Source organism: Syngnathoides biaculeatus, chromosome 3, assembly GCF_019802595.1.
Source record: "Syngnathoides biaculeatus isolate LvHL_M chromosome 3, ASM1980259v1, whole genome shotgun sequence".
Taxonomy (NCBI): domain Eukaryota; kingdom Metazoa; phylum Chordata; class Actinopteri; order Syngnathiformes; family Syngnathidae; genus Syngnathoides; species Syngnathoides biaculeatus.
The window spans coordinates 15,014,168-15,041,464 of NC_084642.1; the positions used below are offsets into that span (position 1 = coordinate 15,014,168).

Sequence of the window (27,297 nt, forward strand, 5' to 3'; positions counted from 1 at the left end):
CACGCACCATCACACACATTCAAACACTCAAAACAAACATGCTGGCTCCACCCACAGCTCAGAGGAATGGTCAGCATGTGGAGACCAGCGTGGGGAGTTGCTACTCCCCCCCCCCCCCCACTCCCCCAATTCCCAAAAGCTTCACCATCTTCGAGACCCATCTGCTATTGGTGAAATTTTCCAATAGAGACCATAAAAAGCTTATTTTTACAGTTTTACCCCTCCTCTATGTTTTAAACTTTTAAACTAAGCTTAAATTTTTAAACTTAACCCATCCATCCATTTTCTGAGCCGCTTATCCTCACGAGGGTGCTGTCATCAGGCAGGAGGTGGGGTTACACCCTGAACTGGTTGCCAGCCAATCGCAGGGCACATAGAGACAGACAGTCGCACTCACAATCACACCTAGGGGCAATTTAGAGTTTCCAATTAATATTGCATAATTTTGGGATGTGGGAGAAAACTGGAGTGCCCGGACAAAACCCACACAGTCACAGGGAGTACATGCAAACTCCACACAGGCGGCACCGGGAATGAAATTGCAGTTATGCTTTCGTAGTCACGTGACAACACATACTAAGAAAGCGTAACTGGATTGGCTGGCTGTTTGGTTCTGACCTGAAGTAACCCTGCCTGATGGCACAGACGGTGAACTTTAAACAGTGAATTGTCGCAACTATTGAAAATGTGATCGCTTTACATTTCAAATTCAAATGCTGGTGGCACTTATTCACTTCCACACATGTAAAAGCTTTTAAATGTGCTTTTATTTAATGTGTAGTGTAAACTGTCAATCAGCTCGGACCCAGAAATTTTGGATTGATCGTTTTTCATCCTGCAATTCACAAAAGATGATATATCATTACCGCCGCCTTTGGGATACAGCTGTTGAGCCTTGGCGGAGGTCTGGGCTGCACTGCTCTTGTGCCGAGGCTAGATCCTGATGTCACTTTAAGCAGCTTCAAAATGTGAAGAGTCACACTTCCCACAAGAACTTTTAGGGTCTAACGGTTCCGATTTACATTGACTTCACCCCGTATGTGTGTATCTTCAGAGTCAAGTTTTGTGTGCTGCTGTTCATATTCAGGACCACCTGCAGCTCAGGAGACGCTTGCAGTTATTTTAAATGCTCATCTGTCTACCTTGACTCACTTGTTTCCTTGTCTTCACTGAGTGTGCTCAGCATTAGTCAGTGACTTTGAATTTGTCGTACTTCTGTGAGCCTCACACATTCAGCACCGTGTTTTTGACTTGAAAGGTTCTTTTTGAAGTGTTGCTAGGAAAATGAAGCATTGAGTCTGGTTAGAAAGTTACTCGTGTGTGTGTATATAGAATACAAACAATACATACTGTATACAAAGTATACAATGGCGCCGGTGTTTAAGTGAAGCGTAAGTTTGTTAGAAGTGCCGGTATCAATTTGAACGGGGCCGAGATTGAAATCTCCGTATTATGCAACAAGCTCCTCTCTCTCCAGAGAAACATTCCTGTCTCCTTCTCTTTTTTTTCTTCTTTTTTGCTTTTCTGTTTTGAAAGCGGTGCAGGAAAAAGATAAAACTCTCACTTTGCGATGAAAAACAGCTGGGCCGGAATGTGCCTCGATGAAACTCTGCTCATTTTCTCTCCAAAAGTTGCTGATTTACGATGTTTTCGATTACAAACGTAGCCACGGTATTGTGCTGCAGCAGCTGTCATTCACAACAATACAGAGGAGCAGATGCTGGGCAATCATTAGACATGACAACATAAACGGGAAAAAAAAAAAAGCTTATTATTCTCAATTTCACAGTTTAAGTCAGCCGGCTTCATTGTTCCTGGTTATTATCTGTGGCCTCCATCGGGCACTGTTGCCGGGAGGGACCTCCTTGTATTGACTTATGACTTCCTTTATTGGCACCAAACATAAACCCAGGACCGCTACCTGATAGCAAACAAAGCAAAGGAGCCTCAGCTGGTCTGTGTGTAACTCGCCAGCAGGTGGACGGAATAGCACCAAACCTTAGTAAGGGCTCTCGAAGCAGAGGGAGTGCACTGTTTTGCTGCCAATATGATGTAACATGATCGATTGTCAAAATAGTTGTCAATGAATTTGATGATGACCCTGACTGACCTTGGCCGAGAGGCAGGGTCCAACCTGGACTAGTGGCGAGCCGTTTGTAGGACACATTCATGCACTCACAACTATGAACAATTCAGATTCTTCAATAAACAGTACATGCATGTTTTGAGAACGTGAGAGGAAAGCAGAGTACCCGAAAAACACCCACATGAGTGTGGGGAGGGCATGCAGACTGCACACGGGAAGTACCTGGACCACGGTTTGAACCCGTAAACTCCAAAAATGAGAGGTATGCGCTACACCAGGGCTCAGCAACCTTTTTGAGTCTGAGGGCGACTTCGTGAGCACCGAGCGTATGAAGGGCTACATGACCTGTTTGCGGCAATTTTCAGACTCAGTTTATTACACGTACATAAAATATTTTTGTTTTAATTTATTGTAGTAAATAACATTACAGGTGTTTTGAAATTTTAATTCTCGTAAGCAAGTCAGATTCAGAATTTAAAGCACAAATAATAGTAACAATTTGTGGAATATGGTATTTTTAGAACATACCTCACGGGCGCCTTAAATGGTCCTCGCGGGCTACCATTCGCCCATGGGCACCGCGTTGGTGACCCCTGCACTACACTAATCATTAATGTCTATGTAAAGTTGTTGTACTGGCCCCCAGTAGATTTTGCAGATATACACAACTATATCGATGTGTGCATGATGGCCTTTTAAAACCTTTTGTCCAGTTTATTAGAACTGGTAACAAAACAAGTCTTCCTATAGAAGAAACTGCTGGGATTTAATGCCCCCCCCCCCACCCCCCAGCCACGAGCTTCAAGTCAGATTAGCTATGTATTTACTGTGGATCGCATGTGGGCTAATCAGGACAGTGACCTCACCTTGTTGTGTAATTGCATGAGTGTTACTTTAGTCAGATGCTTGACTTGCATCGTCACGCATTCACAAGCTTGTAAACGACAAGATGCAAAGTGTCATAAGAACACTCGGGCAACATTTCCCAAGTGCAATGAAAAAGTCTTTGGCGTCCGCAATCATGCCAACGTTGTGTGAAAGAGAATAGGCTAAATTAGAATAAAAGTTTGTCGAAAGCAACAAGCAAAATACGAATACCGTAATTCCCGGCCTACAGAGCGCAACTGGTTATAAGCCTCACCCAGTACCTTTGTAAAGGAAATACCATTTGGTACATAAATACGCCGCAGCTGTGTAAAAGCCGCAAGTGCCCACATTGAAACCCACATTAAAACACGAGATATTTACAAAGAAAGACTGCACACAGAGAGTTTAATGCTAGCACCGCCGTGCTAACAGGGAAGGTTAAAAAAAAAAACATACCGGTAAAAATCACTAAGACACGGCAGTGACATGCTAGCGCAGCGCTAACCGGGCCAGACCGGTAAAAGTCACTTCCTCAGCACATATGTTCCACCAGTCTCACTCTTACCTTTACCGCTCGAGTGCCCTTCTTGGTGCGGTTAGATAAAATGCACAAATTAGCTGCATTGCCCCATAAACCGCAGAGTTGAAAGAGTGTAAAAAAAGTCGTAGCTTGTCGGCCGGAAATTATGGTACAATAGTGTCTTAAGACATAAGTCACCCCACTTGGAAGTTCCGATTTTTGCCTTGACTTTCAAGCGCAAACTTGAAATACGAGCACAGCATAGTGGCAGGTGAACTGAATCACTTCACATGGGCTTCAAAACAGAGCCTTCAAGCTGTTTATTGCCACTCGTAGATGAAGGTTGCCGTCAAACTAAAAAAAAAAAAAAGAAGTACTTTTTGTTTATCAAAAGCAATTACGTAACCTCCGCTATGTCAATGCAAACATAAAATGGAAACCTCAACCGACACATGGGCTAACAATTAGTATTCATGTAGTGGTGTTGTTACCCTTTAAGAAACAAACGTGAGACATGTACATGGGCAACATAGTATCCTTCCATACATTTTCTAGCCACTTATCCTCAGAAGCGTCGCGGGAGTGCTGGAGTAAATCCCAGCTGTCAACGGGGAGGAGGTGGGGTACACCCTGAATTGGTTGCCAGCCAATCGCAGGGCACATAGGGACAAACAGCTGCACTCACAATCACAACTGGGGCAATTTAGAGTGTCCAATTAATGTTGCATGCTTTTGGGATGGGTTGAATTACCGGTATATGTAAATTGACTACAATGAGGAAACTACAATGCAATTGAGTTGAAATGATGCTCCCCGAAGAGATGAACTTGGATTAGAGATGAGTTGGACCACACGCCTCCAGGAATACCGAAGTCCTCTCGTGAAAGCGAAGCGTGCGCTTGGCCTTCTCCAAACACTTTCCGTCATGTCACGCCACTTCAAACGGGTCAGCACGTTAAACGCACAGAGAGCTTTTCCAGCCAACTAAACAAAGGAGATTAGTTTAATCTACTTTCCTCTCAGTTCGGAGACTTAATAGCGGCCATTTTTAAATGCCATAAACGGATTTGCTGGCAAGTGTGCAGCCGTTTGTGGAGGAGATGATGCCGTGGTCAAGTGGCAACTGTGGGAAATTATTAAACGCAGCCCATTAATTATCCTCTGCACTTCTACTGAAAATGATCTTCTTATGGTGAGTCAATTGCGTATCAGTGGGAACATTTGACCCCCAAATTTATCTCCTCTGACGCTCATTGAAGATGAACCTTGACTGCTTAGCAATCATGAGGCGTATTTCTGCAAATCACAGTATTCACATCAAATGTGGCCTATTTGCGAGTTGGGGATATGACACTTCCTGTGCACGAACGGAATACGTTCCAAGATGCCAGTTGACTGGAATTAGAATCCGTTTTCCCTTTGGATATAAACTACTGTGTAAATAGGATTAACCAATTCCAGTCCATCCATCCATTTTCTTCGCCGCTTATCCTCACGAGGGTCTCGGGAGGGCTGGAGCCTATCCCAGCTTTAAATGGGCAGGAGGCGGGGTACACCCTGAGCTGGTTGCCAGCCAATCGCGGGGCACATAGAGACAAGCAGCTGTACTCACAATCACACTTAGGGGCAATTTAGAGTGTCCAATTAATGTTGCATGTTTTTGGAATGTGGGGGGGGGAACTGGAATGCCCGGAGAAAACCCACTGAGGCACTTAGAGAACATACAAACACCACACACGAGGGTCCAGGATTGAACCCGGGACCTCAACTGTGAGGCCAACACTTTACCAGCTTGACCACCGTGCCGCCCCCAATTCCAATCCATAATCATAAAAGTAATCCTTGAAATGTAAAAAAAAAAAGAAGTTTGCATATGGTGGCAAATTTTTGTGTGTGTAGGAGGTGAGTCTTCACAAGACTAACCACAACTTCTGAACGCAGCAAATTGTTCCACCACCACAGAGGGAGAGCAGAGGGAAAGTGTATTCTTAACATAGAACAGGAAATGGATTATGGATCAAATCAGTCTCTCGCTTTTTCAACAACAAAAAAAGCTCACGTACCTTTAGTCACTCATTGAACTGTTTCTTTTATGTGATTTGGCAAAGTTCTCTATTTTTCATTTTTTATATTTTTTAGAAAATGATTTCGTCAAACATTTGTTGGCAACCAATCCAGGATGTCTACACGCCGAACAGTTCGCCAACTCGATAATCTTTTGCTCGCGTCCACGACACTCACTAGGCCAGGCCCCTCCTTTTAAAGCTGTACACACTACAAGGTGGCGATACTACAGTAGAACGTGAGGATGACGACCCCGAGCAAAGCAAAACAAATGTATTTGTATAGCGCATTTCACACACGAGGTAACTCAATGTGGTTTACATGATCAAAAGCATTTGAAAACAAAGACATAAAACATTTAAAATGGGATAAAAACAATAAAATTGACAGACAAAATAAATGTTAAAAAAAGAGAAAAAGACAAAACCGCGTACAGTGCAAGTATTATGATTTAAAAAGTGGATATACTCTAAAAAGCATGACGTTTTCAACCTGGATTTAAAAATGTTCACACTTGGGGCTGACCTCACCTCTGTTGGAAACTTGTTCCATTTGTGTGCAGCATAATAGCTAAATGCTGCTTCACCATGTTTGCTTTGGAGTCCGCACTCCACTATTTGACCTGAGTCAGTCGACCTCAGAGCTCTACTGGATTTGTATTCCGTAAGCATTTCTTTCATGTTTTCAGGACCTAAATCATTCAGTGATTTATAGACCAGTAGCAGAACTTTAAAATCTATTCTAAAGCTTGCCGGAACCCAGTGCAAGGACTTTAGGATTGGCGTTGTATGCTCTGACCACTTTGTTTTGGTCAGAACGCGAGCTGCAGGATTCTGAATGAGCTGCAGCCGTTTAATGGTCTTTTTGGGGAGCCCAGTCAGAAGACCATTCCAGTAGTCAAGTCTACTTGGGATAAAAGCATGGATAAACTTTTCCTGATCTGCTTGACACATACAAGCTTACATTCTAGATGGTAAAAGGCAGTTTTTCTGATTGATTTGATAGGATTGTTGAAAGTCAGGTCACAATCAATCAGAACACCAAGGTTTCGGACTTGGTCTTGGGTTTTTAAAAGTGGCAAAAATATTAACTCATAGCCACTTTATTGTGTTTAATAACGCAAGATCGTTTTTATCCAATTGCTCAATGAATGGATGGGATAATTTAATTCTAGACACGTTCAAAAGCTGTAGCCCTAAATACTACAGGTTTGAATGTTTCTTCTTTTTTTTTGTGTTGGTTGTGTCCCACTTCCTGCCTAAAGTCACCCGGCACACCCTCCGGCACACCTGCAACCTGAATGAGGATAAGCACTATAAAAAAAAACCGCTATCTAATGCTGTCTTCAAACACTCACTAAGAAATGCAAATTTGTGGTTATTTTCACAAGTTGGAACACATTGAAAAAAAAATACTCGTTTTAATTATAAGTCCTCTCGTGTTATTGTTATATTGCGTTTTACCACATATTGCTGCAACGAATATGCATGTGGTCATTTGTAATGTTATGTTGTGGTGCACTGTGTACTTAAAGTGATATGTCTATGCATATATGTGCACTTATATGGCCTTTGTTTATGCATCTTTGTTTTGCTTGACGTCGCTGTAAATATCGGCTGTTCCGGAGCCAACTGAATGGTCACCACATATTATGAGTAATTTTGTGCCGATTATCTCCTGTGTGACTCATATTAATTGCGACTTGCCTCGAGTCTTACCTTTAAGCGTCACAATACGCATACGAACGGCAGCGTAGCGTAATGCTAGGCAGCTGCAAATCAATGGAAAGATGATACAGTGAATAATTAATGATACGTAAGCGAAGCCCCCTTTGGGATGTTTCACGCAACAAGCTTTTAGTTTCAATTTGCACGGCGATGCATCTCACCAGTGGGCCTATAAGCACTGTCAGTACCACCGCTGCAAGCTTGCTGAGCTGATACCATATGGAGTTTCTCTTGGGTTGAGCGCCTATATCATGGTCACGGACAGACACAGACAACATTTCGGAAGTGGGAAAACCTCCCATTGATTATGTAGGATTGTGATTGTATGTTATTGGTTATGTAGTCTTCTTTTGGCCGTACGGTGGCTCAGTTGGTAAACTCACAGTTTTGAGGTCCCGGGTTCAATCCCGGACCCGCCGCCTGTGTGGAGTTTGCATGTTCTCCCCTAGGCTGTGATGATGCTGGTGAGGATGACGAAGGTAATTGGTCGTAGCTATTTAAGATCCTCATGATGGAAATTGAGTAGATCTACCTTCTGATGTCATGTGTCAACTCGCATAAAAGGTGCGTCAGATGTTTTGTTCCCAATAATGTCATTGCGCTCCCCTGCCCTGTCAGCTTTTATTTTTTCCCGTCCGACCTCATTTTTTTTTTTTGCCAGACACGCTGAGTCATGCTTTGACGCGCAAAGTCGCCACCGTTAATGCATTTAGTCGCAGTCAATTGCCAGCCAGCCCGACTGCGACAAGGAGGGGTTGCAGTTTTATTTTTAACCGTAGTGATTTATTTAGGAGGCTAGGAGACGTCTGCAAGGAGTCTGACTCTTTCGCTCCCACCTGTCTCACTCCCTAGTGGATAACACATGTGCTATGAAGTGCGCTTGTGAAGTTCTGGGTTCGAATCTCAGCTGTCGTGGTTTTTTGTTTTTTTTTCCTGGCACTCCGGCTTCCTCCCAGATTCCAAAAACATGCATGTGGTTTTATATCCTCCACCTCATAATATAAACAGTGGTTAAGTTATTTTTACAGTTGTGTGACAGCATTTTAAAATGTGACTTCAGACACATTCATTCTATTTTAATGTTTTCCTTTGGAGATTTTTTTTTTTTTTAACTTTTTTGAAGCGTTACATGTCCATGTTAACTCAGTTTAGCACAGAAGTGCGAGGCCAATCTATAGACCTTCAATTTAGCTGAATTGTCACCCTGGCAGCGTTGTGATACCTTTTCGCTTCCGAGGTGACGGAGACGAGCCATTTGTTATGCAAAATGAACAATTGACGTCGCTGCCTCTTGTTGACTCATCGCTTTCCCTAATAGTGCAAGTCAATGGAGTTCATGCTGTGAGGAGTTCGTTCCTTTGCTAATTTGCATTTTATCAATCATTTTGTCATGTTTAGAAGAAGCTAATAAGTAAATAACGCGTGAGTTTTTGCCTTAAAATCATTTTAGGGTCATAACTTGGAATAGTAAGCACATGTATATGCTATACCGCTATACTTTTTAAATGTGTTTTTTTTCTGCTGCCGCATCTTAGCAGGTTGTGCTAAGTGTGAGTTATGAAGAAGAGCCCAGCATGACGCTTCTGTCTTGTCAGTCACCCGCTGAGCGCTTTCTGTTCCCAACACAATAGCTCCAGTAACCCTGCTGGATCGTTGCTGGAATCCCAAACCCCGACCAGTGTGGTTTTAGGCTCGTCCTTGGGAAAAACAGTGATAAACCTCAGAAGTATTAAGAAGAACACGCCTGCAAGACATTTTAAATTCATGCGACCTTATGAGAATGTCTTTTGTATTGTTTTGTGTGCAGATGGCCAGTCAAAGCTCACTTTGAGCCCCTTGATCAAAGACCAAATAAGAAACAAGATGATTTTATTGCATTATTGAGTTAGATCTGGTCCAAATTTTGGCTCATGGCCATTTGCATGTTCTTCCCTTGCTTGTGATGGTTTTCTCGAGATACTCCTGTTTCTTCCCTTATTCTTTAAAAATGCATGTCAGGTTAATTGAAGACTAAGTTATCCATCAGTTTGGATGGTTGTTTGATAATATGCGCTCTGCAATTGACTAGCGACAAGTGAAGTACCCTGGCTCTTGCCCCACAATGGTCACCGTGCCAGGTATCGGTCGCTCTACGGCTGGGTTGCACGGGACGTCACGCTTGTTCATCCGGGTACTTGACCGCCATTGTTGCAGACAAGCAGTCAGCTGTCCATCGTCATCATGCCACATTTTTCTTGCGTCTATGGATGTGGAAATGGCGGAAACTGCGACATTGGGAAGCGATTTTTCCGTGTTCCAAAGATCAGATTGCATGAAGGAGAAGGTACAATGGAGTTATCGAAAAAACGGCAACAAAAGTGGCTTGCAAATATACGACGTGCAGATCTGAACGAAGCTTGAGTACACAAGGCAAATTGTTATTCGAAAGTCTGTTCTGATCATTTTGTATACGGTAAGCATGTGTATTTCTCGTGTTTGGATATTCTACTTCAGGGAAGTCTTTCAAATCCTTTGAAAGTACGTCGTTGTGGAGAGTATACGGATCGATATCTTCACAGAGTTTGATCTTCTGTACATATCTAGCTTTGGCGACATCATCGAGTGAATTGAAGTAGGCAGAAAACATCCGCCGCTCGCCACTTACACATGGGTCTGTGGACCTCGCAACACTTAGCTTGTCTGTAGAAATGGCGGCAATTATCACGTGATTGTAACCCAAGAATTAGTCATTTCAAACAGCTCTAAATTGCCAGAGGACACTGCATCATTTGCACAATTGTCCCCCCAAAATATGTATCACATTACTTATAACCTTTCATTGCTCTGTGACTCTGTACTGTGTTTTAATGTTTTTATGTCTCAAAAGTATTTTCTGTCAAATGGTTGTCTGTTGTAGGACAAGAGCAGCTCTAACTACCGGAGACAAATTCCTAGTGTATTTTTCACATACTTGACATATAAAGATGATTCTAATTCTCACGACCGTAACGAGGACAAAGACTATAGAAAATGATTGGATGGATGAGTTACTTGTGACACGGTGAACTTGTCATGACCCGGTCCATTCAGTCAACCAATGAGGCTGTCAGATTCTTTTCTTCGTCTCAACAGATGTAGGGGTTAATATGAAGCCACTGGAGAGCCTTCTCAAGGTTAATGAATCTGTAACCGCGAGCAATATGGCACCAGATTCCCCCCTTCACGCATACAGTACATGCCGCACGGTGCACCAGAACCTCTCCTCGGTGAACCAGACGGGCTCCATGGCACTTGCCATACTGTAGTCATTTCCATTCGAAAGAAGATATCTGAACATTTCCCACTGCAGATGCCACATTCAATTAACAAAAGCAAGTATTTTTACTCAGTATCTCAAGTATCATATTTACTTATTTGAGAGGTGACAATCAGCGGCAAGAAAGGAAACCACTGCAGCACAATGGAGACATTGCTGGCGATTTTTATTTAGTATCTGGTTAACCTGGCTACACAGCTACGAATAACAATAAATACACATGCTAATGTTAGCGTAGCCCATTCCTGTATGTTAGCGCTGGACCATATTCCAATATCCTGTACATTACATAGTCTTTTTTTTTTTTTTTTTTTTTTTTTTTTTTTAAGTGCAAAGCTTGGTTTTCCACAACACAATTACAGTGGTACCTCTACTTACTCATCGGGCAGGAGGTGGGGTACACCCTGAACTGGTTGCCACCCAAACGCAGGGCACATAGAAACAAACAACCATTTGATATCCCAATCACACCTACGAGCAATTTAGAGTCTCGAATTAACACATGTTTTTGGGATGCGGGAGGTAATTATAATTTTTAACGTCTTTTATGTGTTTGCTGTCAGCTGCGTCCACATTATTCGAGTATTCACGTGCCAGTGAGTTAACTAGATTTCCCAAATCCTCACAGTTTAAATTTTTCAATCCTCTAACGGCATTTGATTTTTGCTTTCAGAGCAAGCCGGCATGGATGCTTTGTGCAGCAAAGCTGTCTCAGGCCACCAACAGTATGTTAATGCCAGATGAAATCATTGTTGTTGAGCTTACAGTAAGCTACTTGCTTGGCCAGGGGAACAAAAAGTCAGGAGAAATGCTTTGACACATTTTCTGTCTGGGTTAAGCACTATAAAAAAATAAAAAAATAAAAATCACCAAGTGCCAGGAATCCTCCCTTAAAGACTTTGCTTTTCATTAAATATTGAAAGACCTCTTATGTTGAGTAATGATATGCTTGTGGAACATGGGGCTCTCCAGTCAGGGAGCATACTGGAGTTGCCAGTTAGACTTTGAATGGCGAATACAAATGTGACTAGCACGACACCCTAACTATGTAACCCAACAATATACACAACACAGTCACCGCGGTAATAGAGTGCGGTGCTCTAACGTTCCCTTCCATTCCTGTGGGTGACAGTAATCTGCTTGAGCTGGTGAATGACTGCTTCACTTGGGTCCATTGTGACCAAATAAGTATGCAATTGGCTGGTGAGCAGTCCAGAATATTATGATATCAGAGAGAAGTTCCGACTGATGTAAGAGTGTTACAGCGTTATCAGCATAGATCCAGAAAAATTGGAAGAGTCACAGAAAGGCATTGAAGGTGGACCTCTTTGGAAATGTATTGGTCGATTCATAGATGAAGCATCTGGTGGGAATTTTGCCATTCAGCTTCTTGTGCAAAAAACATTTAACAGTGGACAGATGGATGTGCATTCAAAACTTTAGGGTCAAATTACCTTCACCTGGAAAGGCTATAGCGCATTTTACTTTGTAGGTTCACTAGCCCCTTTAGGTACCATACCACTTTGACTAGTACCACAAAAATTGGTACCCTTTTCTACTTTGACAATGTAAATGCCAAATATTCTTCACACAAGACTGAAGACTGAAGAGTTATCTGGTCTGAAACCAGTCAGCCATTCAGCAATCTGCTAATTCTGCTTGGTGCCTGCCAGTGATCACCACAAAGTCTGCCATCAGCGGTCGCCAGACAACCGGGGGCCACTCTCGGACCACCCCAGTTGCCAGCCCCTCCTAGCCCCTCTCCGGCCGTCCTGCCCTGCCAATGGATTTATATACATGCTCTAAAAACCTTTGCATGAGCTCCGGAGGGAGTTTTTGTATTCATAAAAAAACCCTCGTCCAGAGTCGTTATGTACTCTTTGCTGTTTAATCACTAAATGTCAGCACCTACATGGGGGGAACATCAGCACAGCATCACTGCAACATATGTCATCTGCATTTTGTCACGGTTGTACGTTGTAGTAGAATGCGTCACCATGGCAATTGAACTTCTTAAAACAGGTGTATTAATTACTACCTGACCTACAGCCCCTAGAATTATGGCATTTCTTATTTTAAGGTAGTAATAGTTTGGCCGGGGGTGCCAATTATTCTCCAGAGCGACTTGTTTGTGAAATTATTAACACATTATTACATCTGTCCATCCTTTTTTCGCGTCGCTTAACTGCTATTTTCACACTGACAACCATAATAGGGCGCTCTAAGCCCGCGTATCTGATAAGGGATGGAGAGCACAGCTTCCGGGTCAATCCGCCATGCAACTTTCCGGGAAGTCATTGGCTTGACAAAATATTGGCATCTGTGACACCAAAACCATTCCATCAGGATTCGGAAATGCTGGAATAGGCTAGTTGTAACTGCCACTGACGATGAGTCTGACGTAAGCGACGTAGAAGAGTTGGCGGACTTGGATTTTAGTTACAGCACATTTGGACTGACACGGATGGTTTTGGTAAACTTCTTAGTATGTTATTTATGCTATAGTTATGGGAATAACTCTTATGTTATGTCAACATATCAGGCACGTTCCCAGTTGTCATCTAACGTAAGCATAATGTTAAGCCTGTTGTTGCATCCCTTCTATTTTTATTTTAAATTGTTCATCATTTAAATTTTAAATGCCATGTCTGTTCTTGGTGTTGGATTTTATCAAATAAATTTCCCCCAGACATACTCCAGCGCGACTTGGATATGTTTTTTTTTCTTCGTTTTTATGGATTTTATGGGTGTTGCGACTTGTATTCCGAAAAATACGGTATTACAGTTTCGATAAGTCATATTACCTTGTGAAGATTTTTAAGAGAAAAATGCTTGAAGCAAGATCTGGGACGTGACACAAAATGCTGATTTTTGCCGTGTTTTGACACATTTATTACTGTGATTTAAATTTTAGTTTTGAGTTTGTACGCATTAATGTTTACCTTGTAAAAGAACTACAAAGGTTTTGACTTCAATCTGCGACTATATGTGCGTGCATGCATTCACTATAAAAAGTCTCCCATTAGTTCTGAGAGATTGTCTTCAAATTTTAGGCGATTTGGGCTGTACGCCAACCCAATAATCTTACTGATTTTGAAGCATGTCTATCATGGGATTGTAGTTGTTGCTGTATTAGTGGAAGTTGTACTTGAACACCACTTGGCCAAACTTCATTTTTAAATGAAAGGTTGAATTTAAATCCCTTCTGTCTGATGTTTCCTGAATGTTTTATATTTTATTTGTATTTTTTAAGGCCTTATCAATACATTGAAATGGGCAAAGGGAATGTGGACGCGCATAAAAGTCACCGAGCAGGTGGTTTCATTGTGCCTTTCCATACAAATACAGTTTTCTTTCATGAATCCTCATCAAAGCCACAAATGTTGAGCCAAGCTTCCTCATCCTCATCTTTGATTGTTAATGAAGGCGTAATTTGATACAGGGGGATTAAAAAAAAAAAAGTTTGTGACGCTACCGCATGATATTTGTGCATCAAGTGCCAGCTGCTTGCATTTTGATGCCATTGTTGAAAGACTGGCCTCCCTTTTGTTTTTGGCATAACGGTAACAAAAACGTTTTTCTATCAAGACCTAGTGGCCAAAGACTGTGAATCTCTTTAAATCTCAGCTTTGCAGTCAAATCTTGGGCCAAATTTTTCTTTTTGTTGTCACAAACCGAATATGTTGTTCTAGCTGAGTTTTAATTTGCCCTGTTCTTGGATTCGACTTAAAAAAAGCGTTTCCTTCTGTTCTCTCCGCAGATGACCGCAGCTCGGAGCTTAGCACGGATCACTTACGCCGGCAAAAAACAAGCAGGCCTTTAATCCGGGAAGGATTCCTCGTTTTTGTGCGAAGAGTCTGCTTGCCGTGTGGAGGAGGACCTCTGGGAATACAAGGATCGATTCAAGGGCACTTCACTAGCTCGCCGCCTCCCCCCCACCTCCCTTCCAAAGATGACAGCAAGGATAGAAAGCTGAGTGCGGGAGTTCGGTGGAGCTTCATGAAATCCGAGGAATCTTAAAACAAGGACTCATCTTTCGTGTTAACCATGTGGGGCGCCCGCTGCCTCCCGGCCGGCGCCGCCCTCCTATTGGCCCTGTGCGTCCAATCGGCGACAACCGTGGACGACGACGTGTGGCCGCGCATCACTTTTCCGTGCAGTAAGTAGGATATTAAATCACATCATTGTTTCAATTTTAATGAAGTTGTGACGCTTTCTCCATCTCATTCCATTTATGGATGTTGTTTTCCCCAATGGAGCCGATTCACGATGGAGTCTTCAGAATGGGAGACTCGGTCGTTGAATGTTCTGAACTCCTGTTTCCAAGCCAGTGTTGTCTTTAGCCGTGGGGAGGAGTGCTGCCGTATTGCTGGTCAGCGTAGAATCTGTTAGAATCTATCTCATTTCGGTTCTCAATGGATTTTGTTCAGTCGCTTTGAAAAAACACTTGAAATTGTGAATAAGTAGCCTGTCCCACACCGTGTAAAACACGTCACCCCCGTAAAACCTTTGGTATGGTCCTAATTGTATTCAAGGAAAAGCGGAGGGGAGGGGAGGGGGAGACATTTCCCTCCCTTAAGTGGTCTTTTTCAGGGAAAGAGGTCTTTTTTTTTTTTTTGTCCTTCCTCCATTCGCTACCATTCACCATGCGTCTCTCCTAATGAGCGGGTTAATCTCTCATGTCCGCCGAGTGGAGGGTTTTTGTGCGGGGGCTGCGGCGGGAGAGCCCGTCTGTTATTCGTTACAGCCGCACAAAGGATCATGGGAATAAAGTCGGGCATGCGGCGTGGTTCTCGCTATCGCAAGAGTCTCTCAAGGCAGGAGACGTTTATTTATTTCTTTGCTTGCGTCGACCAGGAGTCGTTCAAGTTTTGAACCTGAGAAGAGTTGACCCTTTTGATTTTTCACCACCATGAAGTTAAAAACCATCCTTTTGTTTACATATTTTTTCGCCGGATACTATTGCATGTGGAATTTTCACATTATCTTGTTCCCTGTTGCTTCACAAACTGTCAGATTACGCACACCCAAAAAGCAAAAGTTTAACGTCCATTTGTTTTCATAGATAACAAATATGCTAACATTACTGGCCTGTGGAACGAAGTCCATTTCATTTGTTGGGTTTTTTAACTTTAAATGGAACAGATTATGGAAAATGGACTTTAAAATTGCTTGTATATAAAAAATTGGGTCTCTGAAGCTTCTGCCCACTCATCAAGTGTGAAATCAGACGACTGGGTAAATCTTTTATGTCTATCCATCCATCCATTTACTTAGCCGCTCATCCTCACGAGGGTCGCAGGAGTGCTGGAGCCCATCCCAGCTCTCAACGGGGAGGAGGCACGGTACAACCTGAACTACTATATCCCGAAGATGGAGTACAAAAAAACACACTTTCACCTCCGCGTGCATGTTGCATTTATTTCAGTCAGGTTGTCACAAACGTTTAGAATCTCTTCAGGGGCTGAACTTACATTGTGTAAATTCACTCCCTTTAATAGTCTTTCTCAAAATGTGATTAAGAAGCTATTAAAATAACTATTACTATGTTGTCTTATATTATGATTATTTATTGTTTATTGTTTATGTAGGACAACGGTTTTCTTTTGGTCTAGTCTTGATGTGTTGTTAAACTTTGTTGGTGGCCTGTTGCTTAAAATATCACTGCTGTAAAGAAATATGGTTTCCATATCGTTGTAAAGTTTGGTCTGAAGTAATTTATGGAAAAGTTGGGTTAAAGGGTGCATTGACACACCATCCGGATCAGCTCTCTCCAATAGGTTCGGAAAGGAAAGTTCCTGTGAGGAAAAACGAGAATCCAAAGAGACCTGCAGTGTCAACACAGATTAATACTATGGGATATAACAATGTTGCTGGCGTTAGCCTCTGGTAAACAGCACAAACTGGAATTTTCGTGTGGTCTTGGGAGGTATTTGCAAAATGCAATCAAATCTTAATGTAGCGGTTTGGGTCATAAAAGTCACTAAATACTTGGAAAACTTGGCGACACTGAGTAGCTGCTACTTTCGTTCTGGCTCCTCCCCCAAAAGTTTGAGTAAATTAGGAACAGTTTGAAATTGCTGTTAGTGCTTGCACAAAACGTTCAGACTTCTGCTAGGAAGCAAAAAAACATGTCAGGAAAAGCCTACGAGGACATCAGAAATTACTTGCGTGTCATCAAAATTGTGCTGTGGGAGTACCAACTCTCATTTAACATTTTTTGAAGTGATTAGTTCATTGTGAACGCAGCCACTTCCCATATACCATAAGAGATGTGCACACACACTTGTGCAACCACATCAGCAAAAGAAAGTCTTGGTTGGAAAAACTAGGGGTGTGTCGACTTTTGATCACTGTATACTATCTTTTTTTCCTACAGAGGCAAACATGTCGACACGGTTTGAAATGCTTTATTTACGCGTATTTGCTGTGGCTGTCCCACGGGACCACAAATACTATTTTACCCCTTTTAAGCATCTGAACTCAGTGCACACGATGTCACGTATTTTGTGGGCCGGCTCTCATGCACGCTGATCCGGCGACCTTGGCAGTGTGCGGACAGCGGCGGAGGCAGGCCGCCCGTGTTTTCAGGGGTCCGGGCCAAATAATAGTGTGCTTTTCACGCTCTGGTGCCCCCCCGCCCCCCCAACACCCTACGAGGACACGCCCATTCATCCTGAAAGAAATCAAGACTGTGAGCCCGCTGCTATTAGAGGTGACACCCGCAAATGCTCGCGTCCGACGTCAACAATGGCCCGCGACAATAGAGAAGTAATTGCGGCATGTCAGGTCGAGCCGTTTTACTGGCTTGGTTGACTCCTTTTTGCACGCTTCAAGGAATGCGGAGAAAAGTTGCGTCCTGACACATTTCAACAGCTTGATTAGCGCAGAACGGTGAACGGGGAGAAATGACCTCGTCGGGCTTCTCTTCAACCACGGTGTGCTCCTCACAAATCCTGGACTTTTTTCCCTCACTTCTTCTTGATTTAATTTTTTTTTCTTGGGAGTACACAGAGTAGGCAGCACGGTTGGTCAGCTGGAAAGCGTTGGCCTCACTGTTCTGACATCTCTGGCTCAATCCTGGACCCGCCTTTGCTTGTTCTCCCTGTGCCTGCGTAGGTTTTCTCCGGACACTCCAGTTTCCTACCACATCCCAAAAACATGCGACATTAATTGGACACTCTAAATTGCCCCTAGGTGTGACCCCGCCTCCTGCCCGGTGACAGCTGAGATAGGCTCCAGCACTCACCGTGATCCTTGTAAGGATAAGCAGCTAAGAAAATGGATGGATGGATACAAAGAGTATTTGACAAGAGTGAAAATAAGAATGATGGCAAAATTTACAAAACGATGGTACCAGTGTTTCTTTGCAAATCCTTTTTCTTCCTTCCTTCCTTTAGCAGACACCATTTTGAAAATGACAATGGTGGCAACCTTTCTTCAACAAAAATAAGTAAAACTAAGTTATGGCTGAATAGCATACTCTCCCCCCCCCCCCACACTTTTTCTTTTGCTTTTTGAATAAGTATAGAATTTCACAAGCATGAAAGTGTGTGCTTTTTCTAGTTTTCTTTTAGGCTTTCTCGATCCATCTAACATTTCCTAAGAATAAAAATCATAAAGATGGCCATATTGCCAAATATTGTACTTTATTTTTGCTTTTTTGATTACTTTTTTTTTTTTTTTGCAAATAGTCATCCCCGTGACTGTGTTCCAAGCGCTGCCACAAAAAAAAGATCTTATAATTCCTACAAAATGGCAGCAAAATCACCACTTTAATATCAAACTGAGCTTTGACTCCTCCTCTCACTTTAACATTACAACATGGTGCCAAAGCACTACTTTTAAATGAGACAAGGCCTTCTCCTGAGCCCAATTACAGCACATCAATGTGTTTTTCAGAAAATAATCAAGAATAACATCCCAAAATAATCCGCAAAAAGGTGACTGAGGAAGGAGTGATTCATTAATATGTGAGGGAACATTGTACAGTGGACCAGCGCTATTCATGGGGGGGTATGGACCCAACCATACTGTGCATTGGGGAAAAAAAAAAAAATTTTTTTTTTTTTTTTTAAACTCAAAAATTGTTGAATTGATCTGGATAGATCACGAATAAACTTCCCTATCTTTATTTGAATGGGGGGGGTGACTAGGTATACGTGTATCGCAGTATGCATGTGGTCCGATATATACAGAATAAAATCTATGATATTTGTAAAATAGTCTCTTTTGAAAAGCTCTCGAGGCCATGCCCGCTGATGCGAAAGAAAAGCTGCCCGCTAGCACAGGTGATGCTCACAAACGCTCTCATCTGACGACAACAATGCTCCGCAACAGGGACCTAATTGCAGCATGGTTTTAATGGGCCGGTTTCTTCCCCCCCCCCCCCCGGTTTTTCATGCTCCAGAGCATGTGGAGAAAGCTTCTGTCCTGACACATTTCAACAGCTTGATTGGCGCAGAATGGAATGACCTTGTAGCGCTTAATTAAGGTGGACAGAGAGGAATGCAAGGTTAATGACACATTTTTAGGGATGGCTGCGTTACATTTTTTCTTTTTTTTTTTTTGCATAGATTTTGTGACAGCCCTGATGAAAATGTGTGATTCATTAAGTCTGGGCAGCATCTCGCAGTCAGTAATTTTGTTTTATGACTGCGCGATTGAGACACTGTTTATTTATTTTATTTTTTTCCATGGAGATTTTGCACTTGGAGCGCTATTAGCGTTCAGTGTCCATGTTCACTTTTTGTCAAGAATGAACACATTAGCAAGAATCAAAAGTGACAACTTCCCTTTGAATTTGCTGCGTCCAAAGTAGATTACACAGCCTCACATTCTGTTAACATGAACGTTTGGACGGTAGAAGACGCCACATTCGGGTCGATTCGTTTTTGCCATCCAACTAATTGTTCCCATGGATTTCCACTCAAATTGATTTAAGGACTGTAAACGTTGCCAATCATAGCAAGAGACCAGAGAGCATGCAAATGGGCGCCTTGCTTACTGAGAGCAGTCGGGGGCAAGACAACGAAGCGATCGGATTGGACGCATAGGGAGTGTGTTGATCTTCTGGCAAGCCATTCGCAAGACTTTTAACTTCATGTAGGTAAAAATGAAGAAGGTAAATTGTTTGTGATGTGAGATTTTTTTTTGGGGGGGGGGCTTGTTGTACCAAGTGTGTAATGGTTACATCCATCCATCCATCCATCCATTTTCTTCTATGCTCATCCTCACGAGGGTCGCGGGGAATGTTGGAGCAGAGACTGTGTGCTTCCGTGATTTAAAAAAAAAAAAAAAAGACGTTAGGCTGTGGTTCACTGCGCTGGATCGGTTTTCATGTGCGCTGAGAGTGTGTGTGACAAGTGCGCAATTGCGCAGCTTCGAGGGAACACTGGTCAAGACGAGACAAAATAAGCGACCACTTTCAATATCTATTTCTCCGCGTAACAAATTTCACACACGTGATTTTTCGTGCTCGACTGTGCAGATTTGCGACTGCGATGGTGCGCTGGCACGTATGCGGCATTCGATCACAGTGACTGTTGTTGTATTTCTAAACCAATCATTGTTGTTGATTTAAAAATGCATTTGGTTTTTCTATGTTTTTCTTTTGTGTGCATCAATGCAAGCAAGACTAAAATTATAAGTTATAGGCGTCACTCATTTTTCCTTTTTTTTTTTTTGGGGGGGGGTGTACCAGATACGTATTCACAAGCCAAAGTGGTAAACGATAATGAATTGAACTCTGTAACAAAAACCGTAATTGAATTTAAGGTTCAGTAGATCTTGTTTTTGACACATCTTTGTACAATCTCTTCTTCCACTTGAACTTCCATCCATCCATCCATTTTCTGTACCATTTATCCTCACTAGGGTCGTGGCCATGTTTGGACCCATCCCGGAACACTTGAACCTGTTGGAGTATTTATTGCGTATCCTTGCTATCCATTTAAAGGTACCTGACCCCGTGTGTTCTTCATCTAAGACTATGAGAGCACTATGAGAATGATACACTCTGTTATTAGTAATCGTCCCGCCCCCCCTATTTTTGCGTACTACTATGTAATTGAACCTTGCACAACTTAAACCTTAAACTACAGTGCAGCTCTATGAACACTATTAGGCCGAACTAAATTAGCATCTGTCATGCACTTGTAGCATCTCGGACTCTACTAGTAGCATCAAAATGCCTACTTGTAGTTTTGCCTCAGTAGTAATACTGTATGTCCTACTCAGCTGGTCTTCTTCTTCTTTTCCTTTCGACTTGTCCCGTTATGGGTCGCCGCAGCGTGTCATCTTTTTCCATCTAAACCTATTTCATGCATCTTCCTCTCTAACACCCTGTCTTTTGAGGTGTGAGTTCATTATTTGTTCATGTCTTCCCTCACAACATCCATCCACCTTTTCTTTGGTCTCCCTCGCTCTTTTGGCTGGCAGCTCCATCCTCAGCACCCTTCTACCAATATACTCACTCTCTTAACTCTGGACATGTCCAAACCAAAGAAAGTCTGCTCTCTCTAACCTTATCTCCAAAACATCCAACTTTGGCTGTCCCTCTAATGAGCTCATTTCTAATCCTGTCCAACCTGCTCACTCCAAACGAGAACCTCAGCATCTTCATTTCTGCCACCTCCAGTTCTGCTTCCTGTTGTTTCTTCACCGCCACCTATTCTAATCTGTACATCATTGCCGGCCTCACCACTGTTTTATAGACTTTGCCCTTCATCCTCGCGGAGACTCTTCTGCCGCATAGAACACCAGACACCTTCCGCTAGCTGTTCCAACCTGCTTAGACACATTTCTTCACTTCTTTACCACACTCACTTACTCAGCCGGTTTAGAACTGTAAAAGAGTAATGGACGGCAATATGGGGGAAAAAAAACATTATTAGTAAAATGCAGTTGCTCTAATAATTTGTCCTCATCATTCTACTAGTGAGGACAAAGAAAATACTGTACTAGTTCATGAACCATAAAATGATTTTTGTTGATGATGGTGAATTAATGGCTTAATGATGATTACAATACACTAAAATGCTATTTTTATAATTCTATCCAAAAGACTAACACAATAAAATGAAGGTTGGGTTTTTTGTTTGTCTTAATCGAGTGAAATTCCGCGTTCTGAAGGAGAAAGCCTGGTCGTTATCAGAACTTAGACCCCCCCACCCTGCCCCCTCCGGCCGCTATAATACAACCTATCACCAAAGCTGTGCGCGTTGAGTACAACGACACAGGAAGTGAGCGGTGGCGGCGGTGCGGTGGTAAAAGCTTCCAGCTGTTTGAGGAGCGTGTGCAGAAAACCCGTCAGCGTGCATTGTTCAGAAGGCCCCCGACCGCCCGCTTGCTCGCTCAGCTTTCTCTGCAGTGTGTCTGCAACCAGAAGGGCACGACTACACAACTCGTCACCACACACACACACACACACACACACACACACACACACACACGCATGCATGCCCAATAGTGGGTCTGTGTGCTGCGTTAGCACTTAGGCCTTAAATCACACAGCAGCTTCCGGGGAGTGCACTTAGCAAGCAGCACAAACCGTCTGCAGGAATGTGCAAGCCGCTTGGATTGTGAATGTTCAAATATATTCGCGACCGCGGATGTGCGGTCGCAAGTCCGCAAAGTGACGAGGGGAGAGAGAGCTCTTCACCGCTGTGGCAATGTCACTTTTCAGGGGGTGCGTTCAACAAGATTGCGTTGCTTGTCTGTTCAAAATCTCTATTGCAGTTAGAAAAAAATAAAATAGAAATAAAATATACAGTGGTACCACTGCTTGAATTAAGTAAATTGAGCAAATAAATTACTCTAATGCCCTCGCAAGTGAGCAAGAAAAGCCACAGCCAACGCACTGGGACGCAAGCTCCTGACGTCACTCACATGTAATACATATATTACACTATACTAGCCTAAGTATACTAAGCATATGTCCTCATTTTCCGAGCTGCTTATCCTCACAAGGGTCGCGGAAGTGCCACAGCCTATCCCAGCTATCAACGGGCAGGAGGCGGGGTACACCCTGAACTGGTTGCTACCCAATTGCAGCTTTGTAAACGTATCGTTTTAAAGTCAGAATCTTGGTATTGTGACATTTGTGTAACACCACAAACTAATTGAGTTAGCACATACAGGGAGTCCTCGGTCTCCGACTGAGATCCATTCCTACAGTGGTGACTTAACTCGAATTGCGACTTAAAGTCAGAATTTACATTAAAATACAAATACATTGAAATAAGATGATGTACTTAGCACGACTGCTGAGAGGTGGATGGAGAAGAAGAAGGGGAGGCTGTGCTTAGCTATTGTGAAAGAGCCCCGTCCTCAATCCTCTCCATCTCGAAAAGTACCAAAGACCCTTGTTTTGTGATCATTGTATGCGACAAAGGAATGGAACCTTTCATCACATGCGCTAAAACGCAGGCTTTGTCTTTAATAATTGTCACCACGGTCGACCGACTGAACCCTCGGTGGTGTTGGTGTCTCTCCTTTCTCCAATCTTTTTATGATCTTGAGCTTCGTTTCCATGGTCATGGATTTTCTTTTGGGTTAGGGTTAGGGTTAACCCTAATACAAAAGGGTTAACCCTTTGCTAAAAGACACAGCTTTCTTCTTTGGGGCGATAATGTCTAAAAAGGAGGCAGAGAAATGCGGCGCACAAACACGGATAATCATTAGCCAGACAAAATGTCGAATCGTCTTAGGTTGAGACAGTCTTATTCCGAGGACTCCCTGTACCTACATTAGCTTTTTTTTTTCCTTTTTTTTTAAACTACTGTAACTTTAACCCAGGTCACAATCAAAGAAATAACAGTTCTTTTTCGTTTATGGTTAAGTTACATGATAACTTGAGTAATTTATAATCTACAAATCTAACTGCTTACGATGAGTTATCCTCTCCTGATACCAAATTATGGCTTCAGATTAAAACACTTAACTATTTTGATATACTGAAGGATATAATGCGTGAAAATCATGATGTCCCAAAAATGGGACGCTGCCCACGAATGGGTTAAAACTCAATCATCACCTCATTGAGTTGCTGGGCTCCGGTTGCCGTGACAACCCCTCACATATGCCTCATATTTCTTTTCCGTCCGTCAACGGTGTCCTCAGCACCAATCAGCACCCCGTTTTCTTTGGCATTCTTTCACACAACGCGGCATCCGGCGGCTTCCCGTGTGTGCACACGAGTTTTCGGGCTTCACCTCTGACGTCCTGTCGTCGGGCGTGCGTGGGCACGTCTCGTCTGTTTGTGTTGCGGCGGAGGGAATTACACGCTGCGTGGCGGAAAAAGACGCTTGCATACCACGAAGGCGTCAGACTCGTGCAAAGCTTCCAGCGCCGGTAGACCAGTACCACCGAATGCTGTTCGACTGACACCTGAGAGACATTAATGACAGAGCTGATTGTCACATTAGTCGTCTTTGAGAGCGATGCAGTCATTGCAGTCATCCTTGCATGTGTTGTCCCTGCACCGGGTTAAATTGCTCCGTTTAAGCTTCATCAAGTGCCTGGCTTCCACTTATTTGTCACAATGCAACAGCGTCCGTGTTGCTTAATTAACATGCGCTGAGCATAAAGCACTGCCGGCCTGTGCTTGCTATCTATGAGGTGCAGCTGTCTCTCCCTGTGATGTGCACACACACACACACACACACACGACTCGATGTGATGTACACGATTCTGCAAAAGCCTTCAAAACGACTTGTGTGCATAAATCTCAGGAATATGATACTCAAATTGATGTCGTTTGTTGCACATAGATTTTGTTTTTTTTACCTTCAAGGTTACCTTTTCGAGTAATGAAATGTGTTTTTAAGGTACCGTAATTTACGGCCTATGAGCTACGACTTTTTTCACACGCTTTCAACGCTGCAGCTTATGCGGTGATGCGGTTAATTTGGGCATTTTTCTAACGGCCGCAAGGGGGCACTTGAGCGGATAAGATGAGAGTTAGACCAGTGGAATATATGTGCCGAGGAAGTGACTTTTACCAGTCCGGCCCTGTTAAACTCTTTCTGTACTGTCTCCGTAAATATCTCGTGTTTCAATGTGGGCACTTGCGGCTTTTACATAGCTGCAGTGTATGTATGTACCAAATGGTATTTCCTTTACAGATGTACTGGCTGAGGCTTATAACCAGGTGCTCTCTGTAGGCCGCGAATTATGGTAGTTTTGGCACCTTATTACCTTATGTTTATTGACGTGTAATAATATATCTGGAAAATCACCAACAAGTCCTTTAATATGTAGTACGACTTAATGGAGTGTATTGCAAATTGATTTTTTCTTTTTGTTTATTGTTACCTTCATGGAGACCTTTTACAAGTTCTAAAATATGCTTTTTGGTCATTCTATCACCTTGTTAGGTTTTATTGATAATGTTAATTACAGTGAGTCACATTTGAAAAATGTACGGGTGTGGTCAGTTATGCCCGCAGATATAAAGTTACGGGTGTGGTCCACCAGTCATGCCCGCAGATATAAAGTTGCGGGTGTGCTGTTTGTAATAATGAGTGGAGGGGGGCGGTGTGAGGTAAACTAGGAAGTACAAGTTCTTTGTATTTAAATTGTAAAATTGTAAAAAAAATTAATAAATTAATTAATTTGTAGTTGTTAAAAAATGTGGTGCTCTGTTTTGTTTTTTTTTGTTTGTTTTTGTTTTTTTCTTTGGCTTTTCAGTGTATCTCATTTTACACACGGGAAAAATTAAGATGATATTGACGATCGATATATTTCGTTGTCAGTTACTCACATTTGAAAAATGTATGGGTGTGGTCAGTCACGCCCGCAGATATAAAGTTACGAGTGTGGTCCTCCAGTCATGCCCGCAAATATAAAGTTGTGGGAGTGTGTTCTGTTTGTAATTATGCGTGTACCACTTTAAGAGCGGAGGGGGGAGGTGTCAGGTAAACTCGGAAGTAGAATAGGCTGAGCAGCAGCTCGTTGTTAGACAGAGTGCTTCCGTGTTTAAAAAAAAAAGAAAAAAAAAAAGACGTCAGGCTGGGGTTCGCTGCGCCGGATCGGTTTTCACGTACGCTGAGTGTGCGACAAGTGCGCAATTGTGCAGTGGCGCAGCCTAGAGGGAACATTGGTCAAGACTACACAAAATGAGCGATGCCTTTCAATATCTATGTATTTCTACTCATCAATTTTATACGCGTGATTTTTCGTGCTCGACTGTGCAGATTTGCGAGTGTGATGGCGCGCGAGTACGTACGCGCCTGTCAAATCACAGTGACTGTAATTAGCATCTTTTGAAAGCTGCTCACGGAGGACTTTTTTATAAAGGCTTGCAGATTTATAATTATGACCTTGTTACTTACTTTTTCTAATCCTGAAACATTTTGGGGTGATTTTATTAGGGTTTAATGACAATTTTAATATCAGATTGGAGAGTAACACCCTCATCAATTGCTTTTTTAGGAGATATGCGTTGTTGTTGTTGTTTGTTGTAAACTGAAATCATTTGGGAGATTTTCAACTAATAAATCATTTATTATTATTGCGGTGGTTTTTTTGTAATGTTGTCAATATATAATGTATTTTATTGTATTGACCAAATAATTCTGGAAATGAGGTATGAGTTGATGTTTGTTTCAAATTCATTTTGACCTTTGGCGCCCCTTCCGGAGGTGAAAATCAGTCAGCTCTTGATTGAATGACCACATGATAAAAATTCGGATAGATAAGTTGTCCTTTCTTTGCCCAACAATTTATTTCATAACTGATATGTTGTTCTGTGTTAATCTTTGTGAGAGCAAAGTGTTTGGACCTAATGAAGGGCTCAAAGATGCACGTTGCCTCTTTGTACCGCTTCAGCCCTTGCAAGCCATGTTTACAATGTCAGGCCCCGTTGGAGCGATTAGCGGCGGCCCCGCCCGCCCTCGGTACTACTCGACGATACAAAACATCTGGAATTTCATTTGCAGCTGCGTGTGCGTGCATGTACTCCTTTTTCTTTTGAATGCAAAGTGGCAGCGGCGGATGATTTCAGTTAGCCGCAGTTTAGCCCCGATGCAAACCAAGACGCCCGGACATATGCAATAATGTATTTAATTCCAGCAAAATATGTGGCACTCGTACAGATGTTGTTTTGTGCCATGCAAAGATCTCAACATCTGGTTCACTTTATGGGTTGGCGTGTTGTGTTTTTTTTTTCCTTTTTCAGATGACTTCATCATTATTGCTTGCATTAAAATGCATTTTTTTTATGGTAATGCGTGCAAAGTCGATGGCCTATGAGGGATTTTTCCCCCAAGGTGTCCAGATCAAAATTGAGCGCTATCAGACATGCGATTACGGATGCAGATGCACGAATATCGATAGTCACGCCGATATACTTGTACTATTGCTGTATTTACTACAGTCTTGGTGGAAGGGATGACATTCTATTACTTGAGTTGCAATGCAACTGTATGCGGGTGTCGTGCAGCTCGTCTGCGCACGCTTGCTGGCTCACATGCTGAGATCGATGACTTGCTACTGCCATCCTTTATTCATGTGTTCTATGTTTTTTTTCCCCTTTCCACCTAAACGAATAGACTGCCGGAATTGAATTTCACCTGATTTACTGTCAACGCCTACGATATGTCCAAAAGTCTCGTGATGTAGCGAAGTGTAGAATGTGTGTTTATGTATTTTATTCATCAATGGTCATCTTGGTGGAAAAGGAGAGCAAATGGTTAGCACATCTGCTTCATAGTTCTGAGGACCAGGGTTCAAATCT

General features: G+C 42.6%; 1 protein-coding gene across 1 annotated transcript in view; it reads left to right on the forward strand.

Annotated features, from left to right (window-relative positions):
- Positions 1–27,297, forward strand: part of LOC133498086 (semaphorin-4B-like) — a 63,480-nt gene that overhangs the window by 2,574 nt on the left and 33,609 nt on the right. The window contains exon 2 of the mRNA XM_061814510.1: positions 14,320–14,718. Coding sequence (XP_061670494.1) covers positions 14,607–14,718 — 112 coding nt within the window. The 5' untranslated portion in view covers positions 14,320–14,606. The remainder of the gene's footprint in view (positions 1–14,319; positions 14,719–27,297) is intronic.